Source organism: Artemia franciscana, chromosome 2, assembly GCF_032884065.1.
Source record: "Artemia franciscana chromosome 2, ASM3288406v1, whole genome shotgun sequence".
Taxonomy (NCBI): Eukaryota; Metazoa; Arthropoda; class Branchiopoda; order Anostraca; family Artemiidae; genus Artemia; species Artemia franciscana.
The window spans coordinates 54,244,978-54,269,929 of record NC_088864.1 but is presented as its reverse complement, the minus strand read 5'-3'; the positions used below and the strand labels follow the sequence as shown (position 1 = coordinate 54,269,929).

The following is a 24,952-nucleotide window of genomic DNA, read 5'->3' as shown; positions in this document are numbered from 1 at the left end:
ACCTGATCCAGTTTTTTCAGGTGACGTCACCTGATCCATCCACAGATCCACACACAGACAACTTATTTTTATATATATAGATATATATATATACTAGCTGTTGGGGTGGCGCTTCGCGCCACCCCAACACCTAGTTGGTGGGGGCGCTTCGCGCCCCCCCCCAAGCCCCCCCGGGCGCGTAAGTCGAAATATATATATATATATATATATATACTAGCTGTTGGGGTGGCGCTTCGCGCCACCCCAACACCTAGTTGGTGGGGGCGCTTCGCGCCCCCCCCAAGCCCCCCCGCGCGCGTAAGTCGTTACGCGCCATAATAGTTACGCGCCATTGTAGTTGTGTCCCTATGTCCCACCTGTGAATATAGATATATATATATATATATGGTTTTAACTACGTAAAACTTGCGAATATACAACATTCTTTGCTGTCCCATTGTCTTTGCATATAAATAGATTGTCAGGTTATCCCCCTGTTTCCCCCGGTGTCCCCGTTGTAGTTGTGTCCCTGTGTCCCGGTCGTTATTTATATTCCCTGTGTCCCGGTCGTCATTTGTATCCCGGTGTACCGGTCTGTATATACATTCGTTTTTTAGTTTTGTTTTTCTCCTTTATTTTTTTCCTTTTTTTTTCTTTTTTAGTTTATTTAGATTTTTAGATTTTTTAGTTTTTTTATTAGTTTTTAGTTTTTTTTCTTTTTAGTTTTTTTGTAGTTTTTACCTTCTTTTTAGTTTTGTTAATTTTTTTTTTTACTTGTGTCCTGGTCGTCATTTATACTCCCTGTGTCCCGGTGCTTTGTTGATTGCTAATCGAACATTCCTTTTGTCCTGGTCGCTTTCTCTTTGAGTGTCGTCATTTATTTTTTTCTTTTTTAGTTCTTTTAGTTTTTACCTTTTTTAGTTTTTTTTTAGTTTTTAGTTTTTTTAGTTTTTTACCTTTTTTTAGTTTTTTTAGTTTTTTAGCTTTTTTATTTTTTTTATTAGTTTTTAGTTTTTTTGTAGTTTTTGCCTTTTTTTTTAGTTTTTTGTCCTGGTCGCTTTCTCTTTGAGTGTCGTCATTTATTAGTTTTTTCCTTTTTTTTTTTAGTTTTTTATTGGTTTTTACCTTTATTTTAGCTTATTTTTCAGTTTTTTCCTTTTTTTTAGTTTTTTTTTATTTTTTATTTTTTTTAGTTTTTTACCTTTTTTTAGTTTTTTTAGTTTTTTTAGTTTTTTAGCTTTTTTACTTTTTTTATTAGTTTTTAGTTTTTTTTTGTAGTTTTTGCCTTTTTTTAGTTTTTTCAGTTTTTTTTTTTAGTTTTTTATTGGTTTTTACCTTTATAGTTTTTTTAGTTTTTTAGCTTTTTTATTTTTTTTATTAGTTTTTAGTTTTTTTTGTAGTTTTTGCCTTTTTTTAGTTTTTTCAGTTTTGACGTCACCTAATCCAGTTTTTTCAGGTGACGTCACCTGACACATCCATCCACACATCCATCCATCCATCCATCCACAGACAACTTATTTTTATATATATAGATATATATATATATATATATATATATATATATATATATATATATATATATATATGTTTTTAACTACGTAAAACTTGCGAATATACAACATTCTTTGCTGTCCCATTGTCTGTGCATATAAATAGATTTTCAGGTTTACCGACTCTTGAACATGCAACATATAATGGTCCATGGGAAAACAATCCGTATTCAGATCTATACCTCATGATTCTAATGATTGCCCTTGAGCTTTGTTGATGGTGATTGCTAATCGACCATTCCCTGAGTCGCCATCGTCATTTATATATCCCCCTGTGCACCCCGGCGTCCCCTTTGTAGTTATGTCCCTGTGTCCCGGTCGTCATTTATATTCCCTGTGTCCCGGTCGTCATTTGTATCCCGGTGTCCCGGTCTGTATATACATTCGTTTTTTAGTTTTGTTTTTCTCCTTTATTTTTTTCCTTTTTTCTTTTTTTCTTTTTTAGTTTATTTAGATTTTTAGATTTTTTAGTTTTTTTATTAGTTTTTAGTTTTTTTGTAGTTTTTACCATTTTTTTAGTTTTTTTAGTTTTTTTTTTTACTTATGTCCTGGTCGTCATTTATACTCCCTGTGTCCCGGTCGTCATTTGTGTCTCGGTGCTTTGTTGATTGCTAATTTATATTATATTTATATTTATATTTTTTATATTTATTAATATTTTTTTAGTTTTCTTTTTCTCTTATTTTTCAGTTTTTTTAGTTTTTTCTTTTTTAGTTTTTAGTTTTTTTTGTTTTTTACCTTTTTTTAGTTTTTTTAGTTTTTTAGTTTTTTAGCTTTTTTAGTTTTTTTATTAGTTTTTAGTTTTTTTTTTAGTTTTTAGTTTTTTTTTTAGTTTTTGCCTTTTTTTAGTTTTTTCAGTTTTTTTTAGTTTTTAGTTTTTTACCTTTTTTTAGTTTTTTTTTAGTTTTTTAGCTTTTTTAGTTTTTTTTCTTTTTAGTTTTTTTTGTAGTTTTTACCTTTTTTAGTTTTTTTTCTTCTTTTGTATTAATGTGAAATAATTCAGACGTCATATGCGGACAAACACGACGTCACTCGACAGACAGACAGACAGACATAACCCACAAACAACTTATTTTTATATATATTTATTCATATTTTTTTAGTTTTCTTTTTCTCTTTTATTTTTCAGTTTTTTCCTTTTTTTTAGTTTTTTTCTTTTTTAGTTTTTAGTTTTTTTTAGTTTTTTACCTTTTTTTAGTTTTTTTTAGTTTTTTTAGTTTTTTAGCTTTTTTAGTTTTTTTATTAGTTTTTATTTTTTTTGTAGTTTTTGCCTTTTTTTATTTTTTTCATTTTTTTTTAGTTATTAGATTTTTACCTTTTTTAGTTTTTTTTAGTTTTTTAGCTTTTTTAGTTTTTTTTTCTTTTTAGTTTTTTTTGTAGTTTTTACCTTTTTTAGTTTTTTTCTTCTTTTGTATTAGTGTGAAATAATTCAGACGTCATATGCGGACAAACATGACGTCACCTGATCCACAGATCCACACACAGACAACTTATTTTTATATATATAGATAAGCTGTCTGTCCGTTACGTTGCTTGAATAATCAAATATCTTTGAAAAGACTACATTATTAAAAGAGATGAATTTCTTAAAGAGTAAAAAACTGGGAACTTCAAAAATCTATCTATCTATATATATAAAAATAAGTTGTCTTTCTGTTATGTCTGTTACACTTTGTCTGTTAATCGGCTTGCTTGAATAATTAAAAATCTTTGAAAAGACAACAGTATTAAAAGAGATTGAATTTCTTAAAGAGTAAAAAACTGGGAACTTCAAAAATCTATCTATAAATCTATATATATAAAAATAAGTTGTCTGTCTGTGTGTCTGTCTGTGGATCAGGTGACGTCATGTTTCTGTGTTGACTGACGTCATATCCGAAGATATACTCCATCGAAAACAGTTAGAGATGTCAGATATGACTTTTGATTTTACATCAGAAATTTATAACTACACTTTAGTTGTTATAGAAGATTTGTGCGTACGTATGGCAAACAAACCTCTTCAGGATTTGGGAATGCCTTCACCTAACCGTATCGCTGCTGTTTCGACATGTGTAGAATTGGATCGTGAACAAAGTTACAGTACGAGTGATCTATTGTCGTATGTACAAAATAACATTTCCAAGTTAACGTCGGAACAAAAAGACATTTATGATACGATAATGCATTGTGTCGATAAAAACGTTGGAGAAATTTTCTTTTTGGATGCGCCAGGAGGTACTGGTAAAACGTTTGTGATAAAACTGATTCTGGCATCAATTCGATCAAAAAATGATATAGCGTTGGCAATTGCGTCGTCCGGAATAGCCGCAACATTGCTGCCTGGTGGAAGAACTGCTCATTCCGCTTTGAAATTGCCTCTGAACTTGCATTCTACAGAAACTCCCACGTGCAATATTTCCAAATCATCTGGGATGGGTAAAGTATTGCAGCAATGCAAACTTATTATTTGGGATGAGTGCACAATGGCACGCAAAAAATCGCTCGAGGCTCTGCATCAATGCTTGAAAGATTTGCGAGGGAAGTCGAAACCCTTTGGCAGCACATTAATATTGCTTGCGGGAGATTTCAGGCAAACATTACCTATAATATCTAGATCAACTCCTGCAGACGAAATGAATGCTTGCCTGAAAAATTCTAATTTATGGGCACACGTAAAAACATTAAAATTAACTACAAATATGCGTGTCCGATTGCAAAACGATGACTCTGGTCAAACATTTTCAGATCAATTGCTGGCAATGGGAAACGGAAAGCTCCCAGTAGACTCAATTTCAGGACGTATACAACTACCTGCTGATTTCTGTAATTTAGTGATGTCCAAAAATGAATTGATTGAAAAAGTATTTCCGAATATTCTAAAAAATTATAAAAATAATAAATGGCTAAGTGAAAGAGCGATTCTCGCACCCAAAAATATAGACGTCCACGAAATCAACAATATTGTTTTAATACTTTTGAGAAATATAAACCCACCAAAGCTTTGCAATGGCACTCGACTTGCCGTAAAAAAAAACAATGGAAAACCTAATAGAGGCCACAATCTTGACAGGGCCTTTTGAGGGTGAGGCTGTTCTTATTCCTCGCATTCCCATGATTCCAACGGATCTGCCTTTTCAATTTAAAAGATTGCAATTCCCAATTCGATTAGCATTTGCAATCACCATTAACAAAGCTCAAGGTCAATCATTAGAAAAATGTGGTATAGATCTTAATACTGATCGTTTGTCCCATGGACAATTGTACGTTGCATGTTCGAGGGTCGGTAAACCTGACAATCTATTTATATGCAGCGACAATTGGACAGCGAAGAATGTTGTATATTCGCAAGTTTTACGCAGTTAATTTGTATTTTGGAACCAAATGAAGCGGTTAATTATCCATCTGAATTTTTAAATTCCATAGATCCTTCAGGGTTTCCACCACACGTGCTACAACTAAAAATAGGCGTACCACTAATACTTTTAAGAAATATCAACCCACCAAAGCTTTGCAATGGCACGCGACTTGCCGTAAAAAAACAATGGAAAACCTAATAGAGGCCACAATCTTGACAGGGCCTTATGAGGGTGAGGCTGTTCTTATTCCTCGCATTCCCATGATTCCAACGGATCTGCTTTTTCAATTTAAAAGAAAATTAACTACAAATATGCGTGTCCGATTGCAAAACGATGACTCTGGTCAATCATTTTCAGATCAATTGCTGGCAATGGGAAACGGAAAGCTCCCAGTAGACTCAATTTCAGGACGTATACAACTACCTGCTGATTTCTGTAATTTAGTGACGTCCAAAAATGAATTGATTGAAAAAGTATTTCCGAATATTCTAAAAAATTAAAAAAATAATAAATGGCTAAGTGAAAGAGCGATTCTCGTACCCAAAAATATAGACGTCCACGAAATCAACAATATTGTTTTAATACTTTTAAGAAATATAAACCCACCAAAGCTTTGCAATGGCACTCGACTTGCCGTAAAAAAAAAACAATGGAAAACCTAATAGAGGCCACAATCTTGAAATTCCATAGAAAATTCCATAGATCCTTCAGGGTTTCCACCACACGTGCTACAACTAAAAATAGGCGTACCAATAATACTTTTAAGAAATATCAACCCACCAAAGCTTTGCAATGGCACGCGACTTGCCGTAAAAAAAACAATGGAAAACCTAATAGAGGCCACAATCTTGACAGGGCCTTATGAGGGTGAGGATGTTCTTATTCCTCGCATTCCCATGATTCCAACGGATCTGCTTTTTCAATTTAAAAGATTGCAATTCCCAATTCGATTAGCATTTGCAACCACCATCAACAAAGCTCAAGGGCAATCACTATAAAAATGCGGTATAGATCTTAATACAGATTGCTTTACCAATGTACAATTGTATGTTGCATCTTTGAGGGTCGGTAAACCTGACAATCTATTTATACGCACAGACAATGGGACAGCGAAGACTGTTGTATATTCACAAGTTTTACGTAGTTAATTTGTATTGTATCTATCTATCTATCTATCTATATAAAAACGAGTTGTGTGTATGCATGTTTGTTTGTTTGTAAAAAGAGCGTTTGCATATGACGTCATTATTAGTACATACGGCTTTGGATATGGACAGACAATGGGAAAGCCAAGAATGTTGTATATTCGCAATTTTTACGTAGTTTGAAACACATATATAAATCTATCTATATTCACAGGTGGGACACAGGGACACAACTACAATGGCGCGTAACTAATATGGCGCGTAACGACTTACGCGCGCGGGGGGGGCTTGGGGGGGCCCAAAGCGCCCCACCAACTAGGTGTTGGGGTGGCGCAAAGCGCCACCCCAACAGCTAGTATATATATAAAAATAAGTTGTCTTTCTGTTATGTCTGTTACACTTTCTCTGTTAATCGGCTTGCTTGAATAATTAAATATCTTTGAAAAGATACAGTATTAAAAGAGATTGAATTTCTTAAAGAGTAAAAAACTGGGAACTTCAAAAATATATCTATATATATAACGATGACGTCATTAAAAGTATTTAAGACATTCGTTCACGGAAAAATGTTTAATTGTAAAATGACTGAAGAACCTACAATGGCAACAGCCGAGGAAGCTGCTCAAAGAGTCTATGCCAAAAAACTTGCTGCTGATAGAGAAAGTAAGAAAAGAAAGCGTGCCGAGGAATCACAAGAACAGCAAGAAAACAGGCTTGCGGCTGATAGAGAAAGTAAGAAAAGAAAGCGTGCAGAGGAATCACAAGAACAGCAAGAAAACAGGCTTGCGGCTAAAGAACGCAAAACCCCGCAGTTAGATGAAAATCCACCTGGACAGCGAGAGTCAAAACATATCAAAACTGAAAATAATAGCGATGATGATTGGGTTTGTGATTTTGACTTGGATAAGGTCATCAATGCCTACCAGATTTAAGTTAAAAAACAAAGGTTCGGCGATATGTACTTCATAGTCATGCTGAAAAATAAAAAGAAAAAGAAAACTGAAAAAAGAAAAAAGGTAAAAAACTAAAAAAAACTAAAAAGAAAAAAACTCAAAGAGAAATTACAGACCGGGACACAAATCACGACCGGGACACAGGGAATATAAATGACGACCGGGACACAGGGACACAACTACAACGGGGACGCCGGGGGCACAGGTGGGATATATAAATGACGACCGGGACACAGGGATTGTTCGAATAGAAATTACAGACCGGGACACCGGGACACAAATGACGACCGGGACACAGGGAATATAAATGACGACCGGGACACTCAAAGAGAAATTACAAACTGGGACACCGGTACACAAATGATGACCGGGACACAGGGAATATAAATGACGACCGGGACACAGTGACACATCATTAGAATAATGAGGTATAGATCTGAATACGGATTGTTTTTCCCATGGACAATTATTTGTTGCATGTTCAAGAGTCAGTAAACCTGGCAATCTATTTATATTCACAGACAATGGGACAGCGAAGAATGTTGTAAATTCGCATGTTTTACGTAGTTAAAAACATATATCTATATCTATCTCTATTCACAGGTGGGACACAGAGACACAACTACAATGGCGCGTAACTAATATGGCGCGTGACGACTTACGCGCGCGGGGGGCTTAGGGGGGCGCGAAGCGCCCCACCAACTAGGTGTTGGGGTGGCGCGAAGCGCCACCCCAACAGCTAGTTTATATGTATATATATATATATATATATATATATATATATATATATATATATATATATATATATATATATATATATATATATATATATATATATATATATATATATATATATATATATATATATATATATATATATATATATATATATATATATATATATATATATATATATATATATATATATATTCAGCCGAAATTCAATATCTTCATCCGATTTATTTATGTTGGCCTGATAATATTTACTAGCTGATACATCGTTTGGACCCTAGTCGTTATTAAATATAAAAAAAAAAGTTTTTTCAACTGCAAGTAAGGAGCAACATTAAAATTTATTCCGTATATTAAAGCTACATTAAAACTTAAAACGAAACTTAAAATTACTCCGTATATTAAAGGGTTGTCCCCTCTTCAACAGCCCGCTCTTTACGCTAAAGTTTGACTCTTTGTTACAACTCTACTTTTTAAAACATTAAAAAAAACTTTATTGTAAAGAGCGAGGTGATGAGGAGGGGACAACCCCTTTAATATACGGAATAATTTTCATTTTCGTATTAAGTTTTAATGTCGCTTTAATGTACGGAATAATTTTAAGTTTCGTTTTAAGTTTTAATGTCGCTCCTTACTTGCAGTTAAAAAAACTTTTTTTTTTTATTTAATTTCTGAACGTTTTTGAATTAATGGATGTTTTGATTTTGGCTCACCGCACATGAATAATTAAAACGAAATTTATATATAATTTTTTTTGGCTAAATGGCTTTCTCATAGCTTTGATGGGACAATTTAGATAAAAAGCTGTGGGGGAGGAGGACTAGTTGCCCTCCAGTTTTCGGTTACTTAAAAATTCAACGATATTTTTTTCAAGGAAAGTTTTTCTTAGTAATAAACGTGCGTACCTTACGAATTAACTTACGTAACAAACTTCTATATTTGTGTATTTTGAATACGCATATGAGGGGGTTCGCCCAATAGTCAATACCTCGCTCTTTACACTAAAGCTTGAATTGTGTCCCAAATCTTTAAGAATGACCTATGAATTATAAAGGCCGTTGAATAAATAGTTGAAATTACTAAAAATACTTTAGCGTAAAGAGCAAGGTATTTTGGAGGAGACGAATCCCCTTATATACGTAGTAGCTTATGTTCGTTTTAAGTTTTAATTGTCGTCATTACTTCCAGTTGAAAAAAAATCATTTATTTTTTTATTGTTTTTCTTAATAATGCTAGAAAATCCTGCGCCTCCTTCATGGAAATTCTCTTCCCTCGTGATAAATTCCTCCATGGAAAGATCCTTCCGAATAACCCCCTCCCCCAGCCCACCCCCACCCCAACGCGAAAAAGTCCCCCCTGAAAACGTCTGTTCTTCATAATAACCTTTACTATATGTGAACCAGAGTCAAAGTTTGTAACTTGCAGCCCCTCCCCCGGGAAGTATGGGGGACTAAGTCGCCCCCAAAGACATAGTTATTAGGTTTTCGACTAAGCTAGACAGAATGACTATCTCAAAATTTTGATCCCGTGACTTTGGGGAAAATAGCATGCGTTGGAGGGGTCCTAGGTGCCCTCCAATTTTTTTGGTCACTTAGAAAAGGCACTAGAACTTTTGATTTCCGTTAGAATGAGGCCTTTTGCGACATGCTACGACCACTGGGTCGATACAATCAACCCTGGGAAAAAGAAAAAAAATAAAATAAACATGCATCCGTGACCTGACTTCTGACAAAAAAATACAAATTCCACATTTTTGTAGATAAGAAATTGAAGCTTCTAGAGTAGGGTTCTCTGATACGTTGAGCTTGATAATGTGATTTTCGTTAAGATTCTATGACTTTTGATGGGTGTTTTCCCCTATTTTCTAAAATAAGGCAAATTTTCTCAGGCTCATAACCTTTGATGGGTAAAACTAAACTTGATGAAACTTATATATTTAAAATCAACATTAAAATGTGATTCCTTTGATGTAACTATTGGTATCAAAGTTCCGTTTCTTAGAGTTTCAGTTACTATTGAGCCGGGTCGCTCCTTACTACAGTTCATTACCACGAACTGTTTGATTGAGCTACGTAGCTCTGTGCTTCTGGTTTATTACCACGGTTTGTTACGGTTTGATATTTTGGCATTATAAGACAGTTCATTTTCATGTCATGTTTTGAAGCTTTTGATTACTATCAGCTGGGGCTAACACTGCCATCTCACAGATTTGGCGGCAAATATGGTGAGAACACGAACAGGCGGCTCACATTAGATTAATTCTGCTTTCTTTTAATTACTTCTAAACAACAGCAACTGCAAATCAATTCGGATCCAGCCAAATTACCCAAATAGTAAAGATTTGTTCGTGTGAAACAATTTGTTAATTGAGGAGAAAACAGAGCTCTTGTGAATAGACACGTATGCTGGATTCTATTCTCTGTGTTGGGGATAGACTCAACCTAAAAAGAAGTGCCCAAGATAGATCAACTGTCTTTTCTAAGATTCTGGGAACTTTTAAGGATGAAAAATTTGAAAATATTAGGAATTAAGAGAGAAATCTCGATATTTTGTGGTGAAGCACGATGCTAAATCTTCCTGTATATACTTCCTGTATATCCTGTATAATCTTCCTGTATATCCCTTCCTGTATACGTCACTGGTAAGAAAGATACCTTTCCTTTAAGTTCTTGCTGTCTTATGTTTGAATATTTCATGCTTAACATAAAATACGAGAAAATTCAAGCATTCAGAGAAAAGAAAGAAGCGAAACAGCTGCAACAGAATTAATAAACGTTTCTGTTCTATTTAGCTAATTTTCTTGGTAATAATTTTTACTCCTCTAATTGGTTATTTTATAGCTTGTTTTAAAGGCAAATTTTAGCGAAGAACAAAAAGTTGCTTTTCTGATTTGCAGCAAAACGTCATGGTAAAGTTACTCGAGTGTTACGCACACAGTTGTAACACAATTGGGTAAAAATGGACTTCAATTTTCACTTAATATTTTACCAATATCATATAGTTTTACTTTTAACATCATTTATAGTTGTAGGATACAATTTTGACGTCATTCTTAAAATTGTATTAAATTTATATGAAAAAATCAGCTGGAAGTAAGCAGCAACCTTAAAACTTAAAACGAACAGATATTATTACGTGTATAAAGGGGATTGTCCCTTCCTCAACACCTCGCTCTTACGCTAATGTTTTTTAAGGCTTTTAAAAAAGCTTCCAATTGTTCTAATTAAACAACCCTTTTGTTTCAGGAATCGTTCTTAAAGAATTACGGCAAAATTAAAACTTTAGCGTAAAGAGCGAAGTGTTGAGGAGGGGGCAATCCTCTTCATACAAGTAATGATTTGTATTCTGTTTGTTTTAAGTTTTAATGTTGCTCCTTACTTCCAGTTGAAAAAAACTTTTTTTTTATTTAATTTCTGACCGTTTTTAAGTAATGCCAGAAATTCTGGCTCCACCTCCACAGAGAAATCCCCCTCCCCATTAAAATATCCTCTAGATAATTCAATATTGGCAAAAATATACGCTAGACAATAACCCTTAAGAACTCCACGCGTAAAATTGAGACAGAAAAGAGAAAGCAAAACATTTGAAAATGTTCTATAGACATTCCGCCAAATTCCCCAGTGTATAATTTCCCCTGACAAGTTCACCCCCTGGAACATTCCCTCCTCATAGAAAATTCCCCCTTAGAAAACCCCCCAGCAAAAATTTCCCCCGACTAAAAATGTCTATATACTTCACAATAACAAATACTATGTGTAAAAAACGGGCAAATCTTATTATTTAAAGACCTTTCTCCTGGGGCTACGGGGGGGGGGTGGTCATGTTATAACCAAAAGCATAGTTATTAGGCCTTTCAACTATGATTAGCAAAATGGCTAACTCTATACTTTGATCGGTCCACTTTGGGGTAAAAGGGTGGGGGAGGGGGACAGGTTCTGTCCCCCTCCAATCTTTTCGGTCACTTAAAAAGGGCCCGAGAACTTCTAACTTACGTTTGAATGAGCACGTTCCCGATATTCTACGACCACTGGGTCAATACGATCACCCCTGGGAAAAAACAGCAACAAATAAACAAATAAACACACACCCAAGATCTGCCGATATTTCTGATCTGCCACATTTTTGCCGATAGGAGCTTGAAACCCCTACAATAGGGTTTTCTTATACGCTGAATCCGATGGTGTGATTTTTAACAAGATTCAGGTGGATTTCTCAGGCTCGCAGGCTTTGATCGGTCATGCTAAACTGATGGTAAACTGATTTGATCGGTCAATGAAACTTATATATTTACAATCAGCATAATAAGCCAATTCTTTTGATGTATCTATTAGCATCAAAATTTCGGTTTTTTTATTTTTGGTTACTATTAATCCGGGTCGCTCCTTATTTACAGTTCGTTACCACGAACTGTTTGATAGGAAGATGCGTTTTTTTTAATTGATTTTATATGAAATTTTATGTTTTTTTTAATTACAAAAACGATCAGATGTAGCATTGTCTTTATAGTGAGCCCTGAAACAACTACCTACGATATTCCAATGCAACAATGCTACTACCGGGGAGAAAAAAGTGGAAAAAAGAGGACTTTAAGTTTCCTATGCAGGGTTTCTGGCCATGACTATTCCGATGGTGTACTTTTTATTTATATATGACATAAACTTGTTTTCAAAATAATATTTTAACATTAAGGATAATTTGGATAATGGTTATCATTCCTGAATCAGCTAAAAAAAACATTCACTGGCCAATTTTTCTTAAACACATTTTTTAAATTTTGGTTACCGTGGGACGAGGTTCGTCCCTTACTATGTTACAGCAACCACTGCAACCGCAAATCGTATTCGTTGGAGGAAACAAATTGTACTTCAGGAGCGACCTGGCTCTATAGTAACCGAAACTCTAAAAAGCAGAATTATACAAGTAGATACATCAAAAGAATTGGATTTGTATGCTGATTCCAAATATATAAGTTTGATCAATTTTAGTCTTACACGTCAAAAGCTGCGAGCCTAAGAAAATCTGATTTATTTCGAGAAATTGGAAACACCTCCTCCCCCCCCAAAGTCATAGAATCTTAGTGAAAATCAAATTATTAAGATTCAGCTTATTAGAGAACCTTACTGTCGATGTTTCAAACTCCTATCAGCAAAAATGTGGAATTTTGTATTTTTGCCGGAAGAAAGATCACGGATTCTTGTTTATTTGTTGTTGTTTTTGTTTTTTTACGTCAAGGTGATCGTATCGACCCAGTGGTCCTAGAATATCTCGAGAAGGCTCATCAAAACGGAAATTAAAAGTTCTAGCGCCCTTTTTAAATGACCGAAAATTGGAGGGTAACTAGGCCCTCTCCTGTGCTCATATTTTCCCCAAAATTACTGGATCAAAAAAATGAGATAGCCGTTTTGTTCAGCATAGTCCAAAAATTTCATAACTATCTTTGAGGATGACTTAACCCCCTAAACTCTCCGGGGGGAGAGCTGCATGCTATAAACTTTGTCCATTGTTCACATATAGAATTGGTTATTGGGAAGTATACTGGCATTTTTAGGAGATATTTTTTGTGTGGGGGTTGAGGGATGGTGTTACGTGGGAGGATTTATTTATGGATGAATTTTTCATGGGGGAAGGGAAATTTCCATGAAGGGAGCATCGGATTTTCCATCATCATTTAAAGAAAGATCAGAAATTAAATAAAAAAAAAGTTTTTTCAACTGAAAGTAAGGTTTAACATTAAAACTTAAAACGAAAAGAAATTATTATGTATCTAAGGGGTTCGCCCCGTTATCAGTACCTCACTCTTTATGCTAAAGTTTGTTTAATTACTTTCATAAAAGCTATTTATTCTAATTAAACCCCTTCTGATTCAGGGGTCATTCTTACAGAATTTGAACAAATTCAAACTTTCGCGTAAAGAGCGAGGTATTGAGGAGGGGCAAACCCCCTCATACACGTAATAAGAAAATGCGAATATAGAAGCTCATTACGTAAGTTAATTCATAAGTTACGTATATTTGTTGCTAACAAAACTTTTGTATAAAAAATTAAAAGTTCTAGAGCCCTTTTTCAGTAACCGAAAAATTGGAGGGCAACTAGGCCCTCTTCTCCACCCCTTTTTCTCAAATGTTCAGATCAAAATTTGGAGCGAGCTATTTTGCCAAAAAAAGTAAAATTAATATACAAATTTTGTTTTAATTATTCATGTACGGTGAGCCAAAATCAAAACCCGCAGTAATTCAAAAATGTTCAGATATTAAATTAAAAAAAAAGTTTTTTAAGTGAAAGTAAGTAGCGACATTAAACCTTAAAACGAACAGAAATTATTCCGCATACAAAAGGGGGTGTCTCCTTCCTCAACGTCCTACTCTTTATGCTAAAGTCTGACTCTTTGTCACAAGTCTACCTTTTTAAAACAATTAAAAACTTTACCGTAAAGAGCGAGACGTTGAGGAGGGGACAGTCCTTTTCATATAAGGAATTGTTTCTGTTCGTTTTAAGTTTCTATATCGCTCCTTACTTTCAGTAAAAAAAGAACTCGTTTTTTTATTTGATATATGCAAAGCCATTTGATGAAAATTATGATGTTTTCTGCTTTTTCTTTGCTTTGAAAATTTCAGAAGCGCCAGCAAAAAGCAGCCGAGATTAGGAGTCTTACTTTGTCCAATGCCGCATACTTCTAAGTAACTTAAATTATGCACCCGACAGTGATGTCAAAAGCTTAAGTTCTAACTACTCCAACTCCAACTTCAAAAGTGATATATTTTAGTGATAATAAAGTTATGATAATGTATATGAAATTGCAGCAAAACCTATTAAATAATTTCCAAGTTTAAAACTTTCAGAGTATTTGATATTGATTTAGAATCTTAATATTTTCTAAAAGGGAAATAGTTGAGCTATCCGTGTTTAGTGTGATTTTCCTTTGTTTGTAATTCGTCCTTAATAAGTCCTATTCATTCTACGAAAAAGGAAGCGAATAACCAACTAAATATGCAGAATAAAAATTTGCCAAAATTTGACGAAAATAAAATAATTAGAATAACGAATAAACGAATAAGAATAAAGAATAAAGAAATCCCAGAACATTGTGCCATTTTAGAGCATGGTGCCATTTTATAAGATTATTGCAAGATTGCACACAACAAATCTCCATAACAAGATACCTCAGAAATTTCAAATGCTGCAGAAGAAGATTACGATAAATCATGGCTGGTGAAGTGTCAAATGACAACTATGCGAAACTATTTTCCAGTGAAATACAATTAAAAATATCTTAGAAACATAAGCGTGATTTATTATTATTTTTTTAATAACCGGAAAGTAATTGAAAAGCATACATAAATATTGGATTGATTTATCAGGTAGTAGTTGGTCTTGCCAGACATAATACTAGTAGTGAGTAATATATTGAACTGAGTCATTGAACTGAGCCATTGTGCAGAAGTAATACGAAATTAAACGAAAAAAAGCAATAATCCTAAAATGTATCGTTGCTTTATCTTAAAGTGGATTGATCCTAAAAGTGATTGATACTATTGCTCAGGCACGTAAGCAGGAATTTTTTTTCGGGGGGGGGGGGGGGCAAAACCTTCAAAACAGCAGATATAAAGTAGCACTTTTTATTTACTAATGGAAAAAGCACGTATATCGGAAAATACAGATTAACTTTAATCTGTAGTATTGTAGTGGATGAGGGGAAGAAGACTGAAGCCTCAAAAGTATGTTTTAGGCTCAGGTCATGTTCATAGCAATTTAGAACCAGTAATTAATCTATTATATCCCACTGAAAGGGAAATTTTAGGGTTGACAGTGCAATATGGGTGCTGCGGGGGGTAGTTCCTCTATTGCAAAAACGTAGATTTAAATGAAAAATGATAGTTTCCTAAATTGATCCATTAAAAGCTGTACTTTATCCTGAAAAGGGTGAATAAACGCCCTAATATCAAGGATAATTCTATTTTTGCTGTGGAAAGCAAACTCTCTTTACTAAAAAAGAGAAAAATAACAGTACAATTGCAAATTACTTCAAAGAGGGTAAAAAGTTTGACAGAAAATGGATTAATAATTGGGCAGTGACTTGACCGGATAATTGCATGCTGTAAAATCCCACAAAAAAGGCTTCACACATGTATCTAGATTCTTAATAAATGTCCTATTTTTGCCAGAAATCCCAATAAACCATGGGGAAATTAAAACTTTCACAAAATTTCGGGGGGGCGATGCCCCCCCCCCTGCGTACATGCCAGCTATTGCTATTCTGTAAAAAAAAATGCCCTTAATTGGTATGCTTTTACTGTACCAAAACTACATTATTTTGTCCTTTTCAGAACCAAAACAAAGGTCAGTTTCATTGAACTGAGCCATTGTGCAGAAGTGATACGGATTTAAAAGAAAAAAAAGCAACAATCCTAAAATGGATTGTTGCTTTATCTTAGAATGGATTAATCCTAAAATGAATTGATACTATTGTTATTCTGTGAAGTGTTCTTAATTGGTTTGATTTTACTGTGCCAAGACTTCCATATTGTTTTGTGTTTTCAGTAAAGCACTACCTTTTTATAATCCTAGAAATATACGGAAACATAGTTGGTTTCTTTATTTGTTCCAATTTTATTGATACATATTAGATAGGCTGTGAAGTAATAATTTTTTCCGTTTTAAGTTTCAACTTCGCTCTTTACTTCCCTTGAAAAACCTTCTTTTTTTTAATTAATTCTTACCAAAGGCTATCAAACTGTGCACCTTGATCAACGATAGTACATCAATTTAATATACCTCTTACTACAATTCTTGCTTTCGTAGGTATAAGAAGTCAGTCTTTTATTCAAGCATATTATGTGGCGCAACACACCAGAAACGTGAAGAGCAAGTATATTATAACTATTCCATTTTATAAATTATAAACATAATAAATTACATTATACATTGTATACATTTGGAGCAATATTATACATTATAAATAATCCCATTCACAGTTTACGTTATCTTAGTTTTGAAATTTTTTTAGTCGCTATTGGCCATGTGTATGAACAAATAGTACAACCAAGGGTGAAAGGAACCAAATTTGTTATCAAAGAAGTTTTTTCTTTCACTGAACTGCATAACAAAACAGGGACTTGAATAAATGCAGTACTTGTTCAGGGGCCTTATTTAACTGCCCACACCTCTTACCCCAAATTCTGAGATGATTCATTTAATTTTCTATATTTTGATGCAGTTAGCATTCCTTTACCTGTTTATAGTTTGACCTGCCCCCTTCTGAAAGGTTACTGTACTCCTAAAATAGATTACGTTACATGGGCCGAAATATATATATATACATATATATATATATATATATATATATATATATATATATATATATATATATATATATATATATATATATATATATCTATATATATAAAAATAAGTTGTCTGTCTGTCTGTGGATCAGGTGACGTCATTTTTCTGTGTTGACTGACGTCATGAAATTAGTTGTCGTCATTTTTGCTTTGACGGTGACGTCATTAACGGTATTTGAACGCAAAACCGCGCAGTTAGATGAAAATCCACCTGGACAGCGAGAGTCAAAACATATCAAAACTGAAAATGATAGCGATGATGATTGGGTTTGGGATTTTGACTTGGATAAGGTCATCAATGCCTACCAGATTTAAGTTAAAAAAACAAATGTTTGTCGATATGTACTTCATAGTGACGCTGAAAAATAAAGAAGAAAAAGAAAACTGAAAAAAGAAAAAAGGTAAAAAGCTAAAAAAAAACTAAAAAGAAAAAAACACTCAAAGAGAAATTACAGACCGGGACACAAATGACGACCGAGACAGAGGGAATATAAGTGACGACCGGGAACCTCAAAGAGAAATTACAGACTGGGACACCCGGACACAAATGACGACCGGGACACAGGGAATATAAATGACGACCGGGACACAGGGACACAACTACAACGGGGACGCCGAGGGCACAGGCGGGATATATAAATGACGACCGGGACACAAACTGGGACACTGGAACACAAATGACGACCGGGACAGAGGGAATATAAATGACGACCGGGACACAGGGACACATCATTAGAATAATGAGGTATAGATCTGAATACGGATTGTTTTTCCCATGGACAATTATATGTTGCATGTTCAAGAGTCAGTAAACCTGACAATCTATTTATATGCACAGACAATGGGACAGCGAAGAATGTTGTATATTCGCATGTTTTACGTAGTTAAAAACATATATTTATATCTATCTCTATTCACAGGTGGGACACAGGGACACAACTACAATGGCGCGTAACTAATATGGCGCGTAACGACTTACGCGCGCGGGGGGGCTTGGGGGGTGCGAAGCGCCCCACCAACTAGGTGTTGGGGTGGCGCGAAGCGCCAACCCAACAGCTAGTATATATATATATTTAAGAATTGTACTTACCAGGATTTGCTGAGGTAGCAGCTCTCAGCAGACATATCCATAAAAACGTTTGAATTAGTATTCTTGCCTTCCAATTTAGATGCTGAAAGAAAATAAAATTTTAATTAAATTTCATATTTTGTTTTAGTCTTTCTTGGTAAAGTTTTATCAAACTGAAAACATCCTTCAGGGAGTCAATCGTGTATGCACATCTACCACTATAACGAAGTAATATAATTGAGACTTTATCTATTGACAGTCTTTTTACAACACCGAGAACATAAAGTGCTAATTAGCCAACGAAATTTCCGCATGTTTAGCAAAATAATGAACGCTATGGTTTTGGATGTCAATTTAATGAAATGTATCATATACCCACTGTTATGATCGTTTAACAAATATTTATTTACAGAACTTTACAAGACAGATACAGGTAATCAACTAAAATAAAATGAATGGCGCATAGCTGTTATTCACAATCAGTGTAAGACTCATACAACAGGGAAGAGAGGAATTTCAAAATAGACAATTGCACATAAAAACAAATGATCAAAACACTGCACCCACACAATTCGAAGAACTGCAAAGGATGTTGAAAAAAACACAACTTGGATTTAACAAAAAACTTTTAGGTTATTTTTTATCGTGACTTGTTTTTAGTTTCTCCAAGGATTGAACTCTGTTTGGAAATCCACTACGATTAACAACGGAGCAATTTTAAACAAAGCTACTTAAGTTATATTTTTGTGATGCTGCAATACCATCTGTGTTTTGCTCACATACAACTTTCCATTCAGATCAAACAGTTCGTGGTAACGAACTGTAGTAAGGAGCGACCCGGCTCAATAGTAACCAAAAGTCTAAAAAATGGAATTTTGGTACCAATAGCTACATCAAAAGAATCGCATTTAAATGCTGATTTTAAATATATAAGTTTCATCAAGCTTAGTCGTACCCATCAAAAGTTACGAGCCTGAGAAAATTTGTGTTATTTTAGAAAATAGGGGGAAGCACCCCCTAAAAGTCACAGAATCTTAACGAAAATCACACCATCAGATTCAGTGTATCAGAGAACCCTACTGTAGAGTTTCAAGCTCCTATCTGCAAAAATGTGGAATTTTATATTTTTTGCCAGAAGGCAGATCACGGATGCGTGTTTATTTGTTTGTTTTTGTTTTGTTTTTTTTTCCCAGGGGTCATCGTATCGACCCAGTTGTCCTAGAATGTTGCAAGAGGGCTCATTCTAACGGAAATGAAAAGTTCTAGTGCCCTTTTTTAAGTGACCAAAAAAATTGGAGGGCACCTAGGCCCCCTCCCACGCTAATTATTTTCCCAAAGTCAAAGGATCAAAATTCTGAAATAGCCATTTTATTCAGCGTAGTCGAAAAACCTCATAACTATGTCTTTGGGGACGACTTACTCCCCCACAGTCCCCGTGGGAGGGATTACAAGTTCAAAACTTTGACCAGTGCTTACATATAGTTATGGTTATTGGGAAGTGTACAGGCGTTTTCAGGAGGATTTTTTGTTGGGGGCAGGGGTTGAGAAGAGGGGGATATGCTGGAGGAACTTTTCATCGAGGAATTTGTCATGGGGGAAGAAATTTTCCATAAAGGGAGCGCAGGATTTACTAGCATTACTTAAAAACAGTAAAAAAGTTTTTTTCACCTGGAAGTAAGCAGCAGCATTAAAACTTAAAACAAACAGAAATTATTACCAATATGAGGGGCTCACCTCCTCCTAATACCTCGCTCTTTACGCTAAAATATTTTTAGCAATTTCAACTATTTATTCTGCGGCTTTTGTGATTCAGGGGTCATTCTTAATGAATTGGGAGAAAATTTAAGCTTTAGTTTAAAGAGCGAGGTACTGACGAGGGGGCGAACCCTCTCATATATGTAATAAAAACATAAGAATACAAAAGTTCTTTACGTAAGCTAATTTATAAGTTACGTATATCTTTTGCTTATAAAAAGATTCGTAAAACATTAAAAGTTCTAGTTGCCTTTTTAATTAACCCAGGCGGGCAACTAGGCTTCCTCCTCCACTTTTTTTTTCTCAAAATCATTCGATCAAATTTATGAGAAAGCCATTTAGCCAAAAAAAAAAAAAAAAAATATACAAATTTCGTTTTAATTATTCCTCTGCGGAGAGCCAAAATCAAAACATGCATTGATTCAAAAACGTTCAGAAATTAAATATAAAAAAAAACAAGTTTTTTAAATGAAAGTAAGGAGCGACATTAAAACTTAATACGAACAGAAATTACTCCGTATATGAAAGGGGCTTTTCCTTCTCAACGCCCCGCTCTTTACGCTAAAGTTTTTTTACTGTTTTAAAATGTAGAGTTAAGAGAAAGAGTCAAAATTAGCGTAAAGAGCGGGGGGTTGAGAAGGAAAAGCCCCTTTAATATACGGAGTAATTTCTGTTCGTTTTAAGTTTTAATGTCGCTCCTTACTTTCATTTAAAAAACTTGTTTTTTTTTATTTAATTTTGAGTAAGAGGTCAGAGCATTTCAAGGACTTATTATGATTTTTTATTCAGAATTGTTCCTCAGCCTCCTTATGAATACAATTTAGACGGATTGGACTTTGGCTGCTGAATGAAAAAAGAGAAGTTATTACAGCTTTCTATCAGCTACGGTGAAAATAATTTTGTATTTCTCGAAGCTGCTACGTTTGGATTTGAGTTGTTTGAGAAAAATGCATGCATTAGGAAATTTGACTAATTTGAAAAAAGGGAGAAAATCCATCAAATTTGGATAAAAATCAAACAAATGGATTCGTTATGTCTGAGAACCTTGTATTAAATTTATCAAGGTGTGTGGGACCATTTCGAAGCGCGTTATTTATTCTTTTGCTGTTGTTAAAACTAAGAGAATTTTGTCATTAAGTTTCAGCTAGAATTGTAAGAAATAGGAATCAGGCAACATATAGACTAGTTGAACATTCGTAAAATGGATGTTCCCCCCACTTTTTGTAAGTAACGTTGTATTATTCTTCTATACGTATTCTTTTTCCCCGAATGCCTGTTCTTGCTTATTGTCGTTAAATAAAAACTTTAAAAATGTTCACCTAAAAGTAAGGAACAATATTTAAACTTAAAACGAAAAGAAATCTTTACTGATATAATGGAGACTGGCGAATGGAGAATGGAGAATGGAGAATGGAGACCCTTTTTCAATACCTTGCTTTTCGCGCTAAAGTTCTGTGTACTTTTAAGAAAGCTTCTTCTTGTTCTAATTAAACTACCCTGTGACTCAGAAGTTGCTCTTCTGAGTCACAGGACAAAATTAAACTGGTGGTGTTCAATTTTGTGCCTTTCCACTCCCTTTGCCACCCTAAAATAAAATATATGTATTTATATAACTCTCTTTTAGTGTTTTTTTTTTTCTAAAATGACCAATGACATACATTTCAGTAATAGCTTTTTGAGTGACTTGTTTGTTTCCAATTTTTTTCTTAACCTTGTCTGCCTCTCCCAAATTTAAACATTCACAGATTACCCCCTTAAAATAAGGAGACTCAAATGAGGAAATTCAAGACACCGAAAAAGATACGTTTCCCAAAGTTATCCTTACACAATTTAACTTGGGCATAGGTAAAAATATAACAAAATTTTGTAAATACTTAAAGGCTTATGTAAGGTGTTTGCGATACCTTGGCAGACACCCCTCCATCTTCCTACCCTACTCAAAATTTCTGTTCAAGACTGCCAAAACTTTGTACTGAGCCCCATAAATTTGAAAAATAAACTTTAATGAAAACGGAGATAATAGTTTTTAATGACCAGCGTAACCTTACAATGCAAGAGCACCTTCCCCCTCATTAGCAGTGAGATAATTATCTGAGCTCATCCTCAATCAATAGATTCTTGTTCTTTTAAGTCCAGTCTCATCTTTCTCTGTTCGGTAGGGAATATTTTAGGACACTGGAAAATAGGAACTACCGAGTCATCAATTTTGGAGCATATCTATCCTGCATTAGAAAAAATTGTTGCGGCAGAAATACTCTCACTTCACTGACACATCGATTCCAATAGAGTTTAATGATAAATATATCTTTTGATCTTCTATTCTCTTTGTGAATAATTATTTTCTATGTATGAAATATAAAACTAAATATTGCTATCAATACTATATTCGGAATGCTAGTAAAGAATAAGGCTTTGAAAAACAATTCCGGCATGAGGACAATGCCCCATAATTTCCAATGTCAAGGCATTGTGAAGTGTTGCAGCAGTTGGAACCCAGAAACTGTTGCTGCAGCCTTAGGCTCGAAGTTCAATGACAATGTGTATTGTATTGACGTCCGAGCGTCTAAACACACAATATAATTTCTAGCCACCAAACTCACCCAAAATTCACTTGGAATTCAAGGCTCATTATTTTGGATACGGATGAAATGAATATGGCTATTCCTTCAGAGTCACGTCGAGACAAGTCAATTGACACTATAACTGTAGCTTTCGAATATATTTCACAACCTGTCTAGTAATTGTGCTGGGCATCAATTGTTTACCCGCGTCTCTAAAAATAACAAACAAGGACATTCGTAATTACCTCTAATCAAGTCTTTTTAAGAATCAGAAAAAAAAACTTTTCTGGTAAGGGGCTAGACGACAAAACTTCAGGAGTTTCCTCTATCTATAAAGGTTTGATCTTATTCAATCACATACAACGTAAAAAAGAGTTTCTTTCTCCCCAGATCATTTGAAATCCAACAACCCATTCTGTTAAATACTTCAGCTGAAAAAATTTATCCACCACTCCCCTTCCTTTTTTCAGAGAGATAGAAATGACTCTGGACCCCAAAAATCAAATTCGGGACGCTAATTCTTCCTTCTCATCAAGTTTTATGTATACCAGACAACCTGTTCCGGTGATATGATGACAAGAATGGAGGAATCCCCTTCCTTCAGAGAGGGTTGTTCAGGCATAGACTCCAAAATGACAGTACTAAGATAGTTAGCTTATTCTTTTTTACCACAAAGTTTGGTCAAGATCCGATAAAACCCTATTTTTAAACGTTCCAACGACAAGATTTTAAAGACTCCCCTCTCCTCTACAAAGGTTAGATTGTGCAAAAACACAAAAAAAGCCCAATTCGGATGCTCAATTTTATTTCTCATTAAGTATCGATGGGATTTTGCGCCTCACTCTGTTAGATATTCAAGTGACAAATATGTAAAGATCCTCTTCCATTCCACCCATGGAGGTACATAATGACCAGGAAAGGCAAATTACGACAGTATGTTTTAGTGCACACTAAGTTTGGTTAAAATCTGACCAACTCCTCTTAAAAATGTATGTGTGACACTATATTAGAATTGCATTTTTTCTACTCCTACAGGCCGCATTGGTCACTGAGTTCATATAGACAGAAATATCACATCAAATACCACTTTTCATAAATAATTTTCTTATCATTGTTATATTCACATGCAATTAAGTTCCCTCTCCTCCTCTTGAAATATATTTTAATTTTATCGTTTAGTCTTTAATTTTAGTCTTTTAGTTTAGTCTTTTAGTTTAGTCTTTTAGTTTTACTGCTTATGATGAACACTGTATCTGTGTTCGAAATATCCAGTTAAAATTTTTTATATCTGTTCATTGTCGATTAAAAGGTTTCATTCCTATTTTGAACTGTTATACTTTCGTCATGGAAAGGCAGGTGTGGTCTTCGAAGTTATCTACTTGAAATATCACTTTACCAAACAGATCCTGTGTACTTGCCTGATCAAGAAACTTGGGAGGAGAGCTGGAATTTGATTAAAAATGTGCTTGTAACATCTGAATTTTTGTTTTGGGTTACTTTAGTGGGGGGATGGGAACTTTCCTGCTCTCCTCTGTTTGCATATATGGTTTTAAATTTAGAACGTTTTTAAGGCTGAAAAACGACTAAGGCTAAAAAAAAACTTTGAAAACAAACAAGAATTTTCGTGCCAAAGAAAAACAAATAATTAAATTTTTCGGTTTTTCGTCTTATATTTTAAAGTTGTAGTTGTTTGATGTTTTCAATTTGTTAATTAGCTATCAAGTTGTTTTTTCTTACTGTTGATTCTGATTAGATTTTATGTTCATTTTTTTTTATATATTTCGGTACCTTCATAAAAAAATCCTCGGACTTGTGTTTTGATTACTCAGGATTTGTGTTTCAATATTTCATCTCCATAATTTACATTAAATGATTTCTGCTGGTTTACTAATAGTATTGACAATTTCTCGACGAGGGTCTTTGTTAAAATATGACTTGTTGTTTTTACAAAACAAACAACTTGATTGTTTTCAACTTAATCTTAGTTTGATCTTAAAATCAATATAAAAACTTAAAATGAACATAATATAAATCAATATAAAATCAATATAAAAATTTAAGTGGGATTGCCCCCTCCTCAGTTTCTTGCTCTTTATCCTTTTTGCTCTTAAAGAACTGGGAAATATCAAACGTTGCCGCAAAGAGCGAGGTATTGAGGAGGTAACCTCTCTCGTATACGGAATAATTTCTGTTCGAATTCAGTTTTATGTTGCTCCTTACTTTCAGTTGAAAAAATTCACTTTTTAAATTAAATTTCCAACGTTTTTTTACTAATTAGGCCTTAATTTCAATCCCTTTCGTGGAATGTGCCCCCGGCGTCCCCGTTGTAGTTGTGTCCCTGTGTCCCGGTCGTCAGTTATATTCCCTGTGTCCCTGTCGTGATTTGTGTCCGGGTGTCCCAGTCTGTAATTTCTCTTTGAGGTTCCCGGTCGTCATTTATATTCCCTGTGTCCCGGTCGTCATTTGTGTCCCGGTGTCCCGGTATGTAATTTCATCAGTTGGCAAACATGACGTCAGTCGACAAACAAC

The 24,952-nt window shown here is 34.4% G+C and overlaps 1 protein-coding gene across 2 annotated transcripts in view; it reads right to left on the bottom strand.

Moving 5' to 3' along the window:
• Positions 1–24,952, bottom strand: part of LOC136043753 (suppressor of lurcher protein 1-like) — an 840,975-nt gene that overhangs the window by 630,922 nt on the left and 185,101 nt on the right. For both annotated transcript variants that reach the window (XM_065728675.1, XM_065728680.1), the window contains exon 2: positions 18,129–18,210. In XM_065728675.1, coding sequence (XP_065584747.1) covers positions 18,129–18,210 — 82 coding nt within the window. The remainder of the gene's footprint in view (positions 1–18,128; positions 18,211–24,952) is intronic.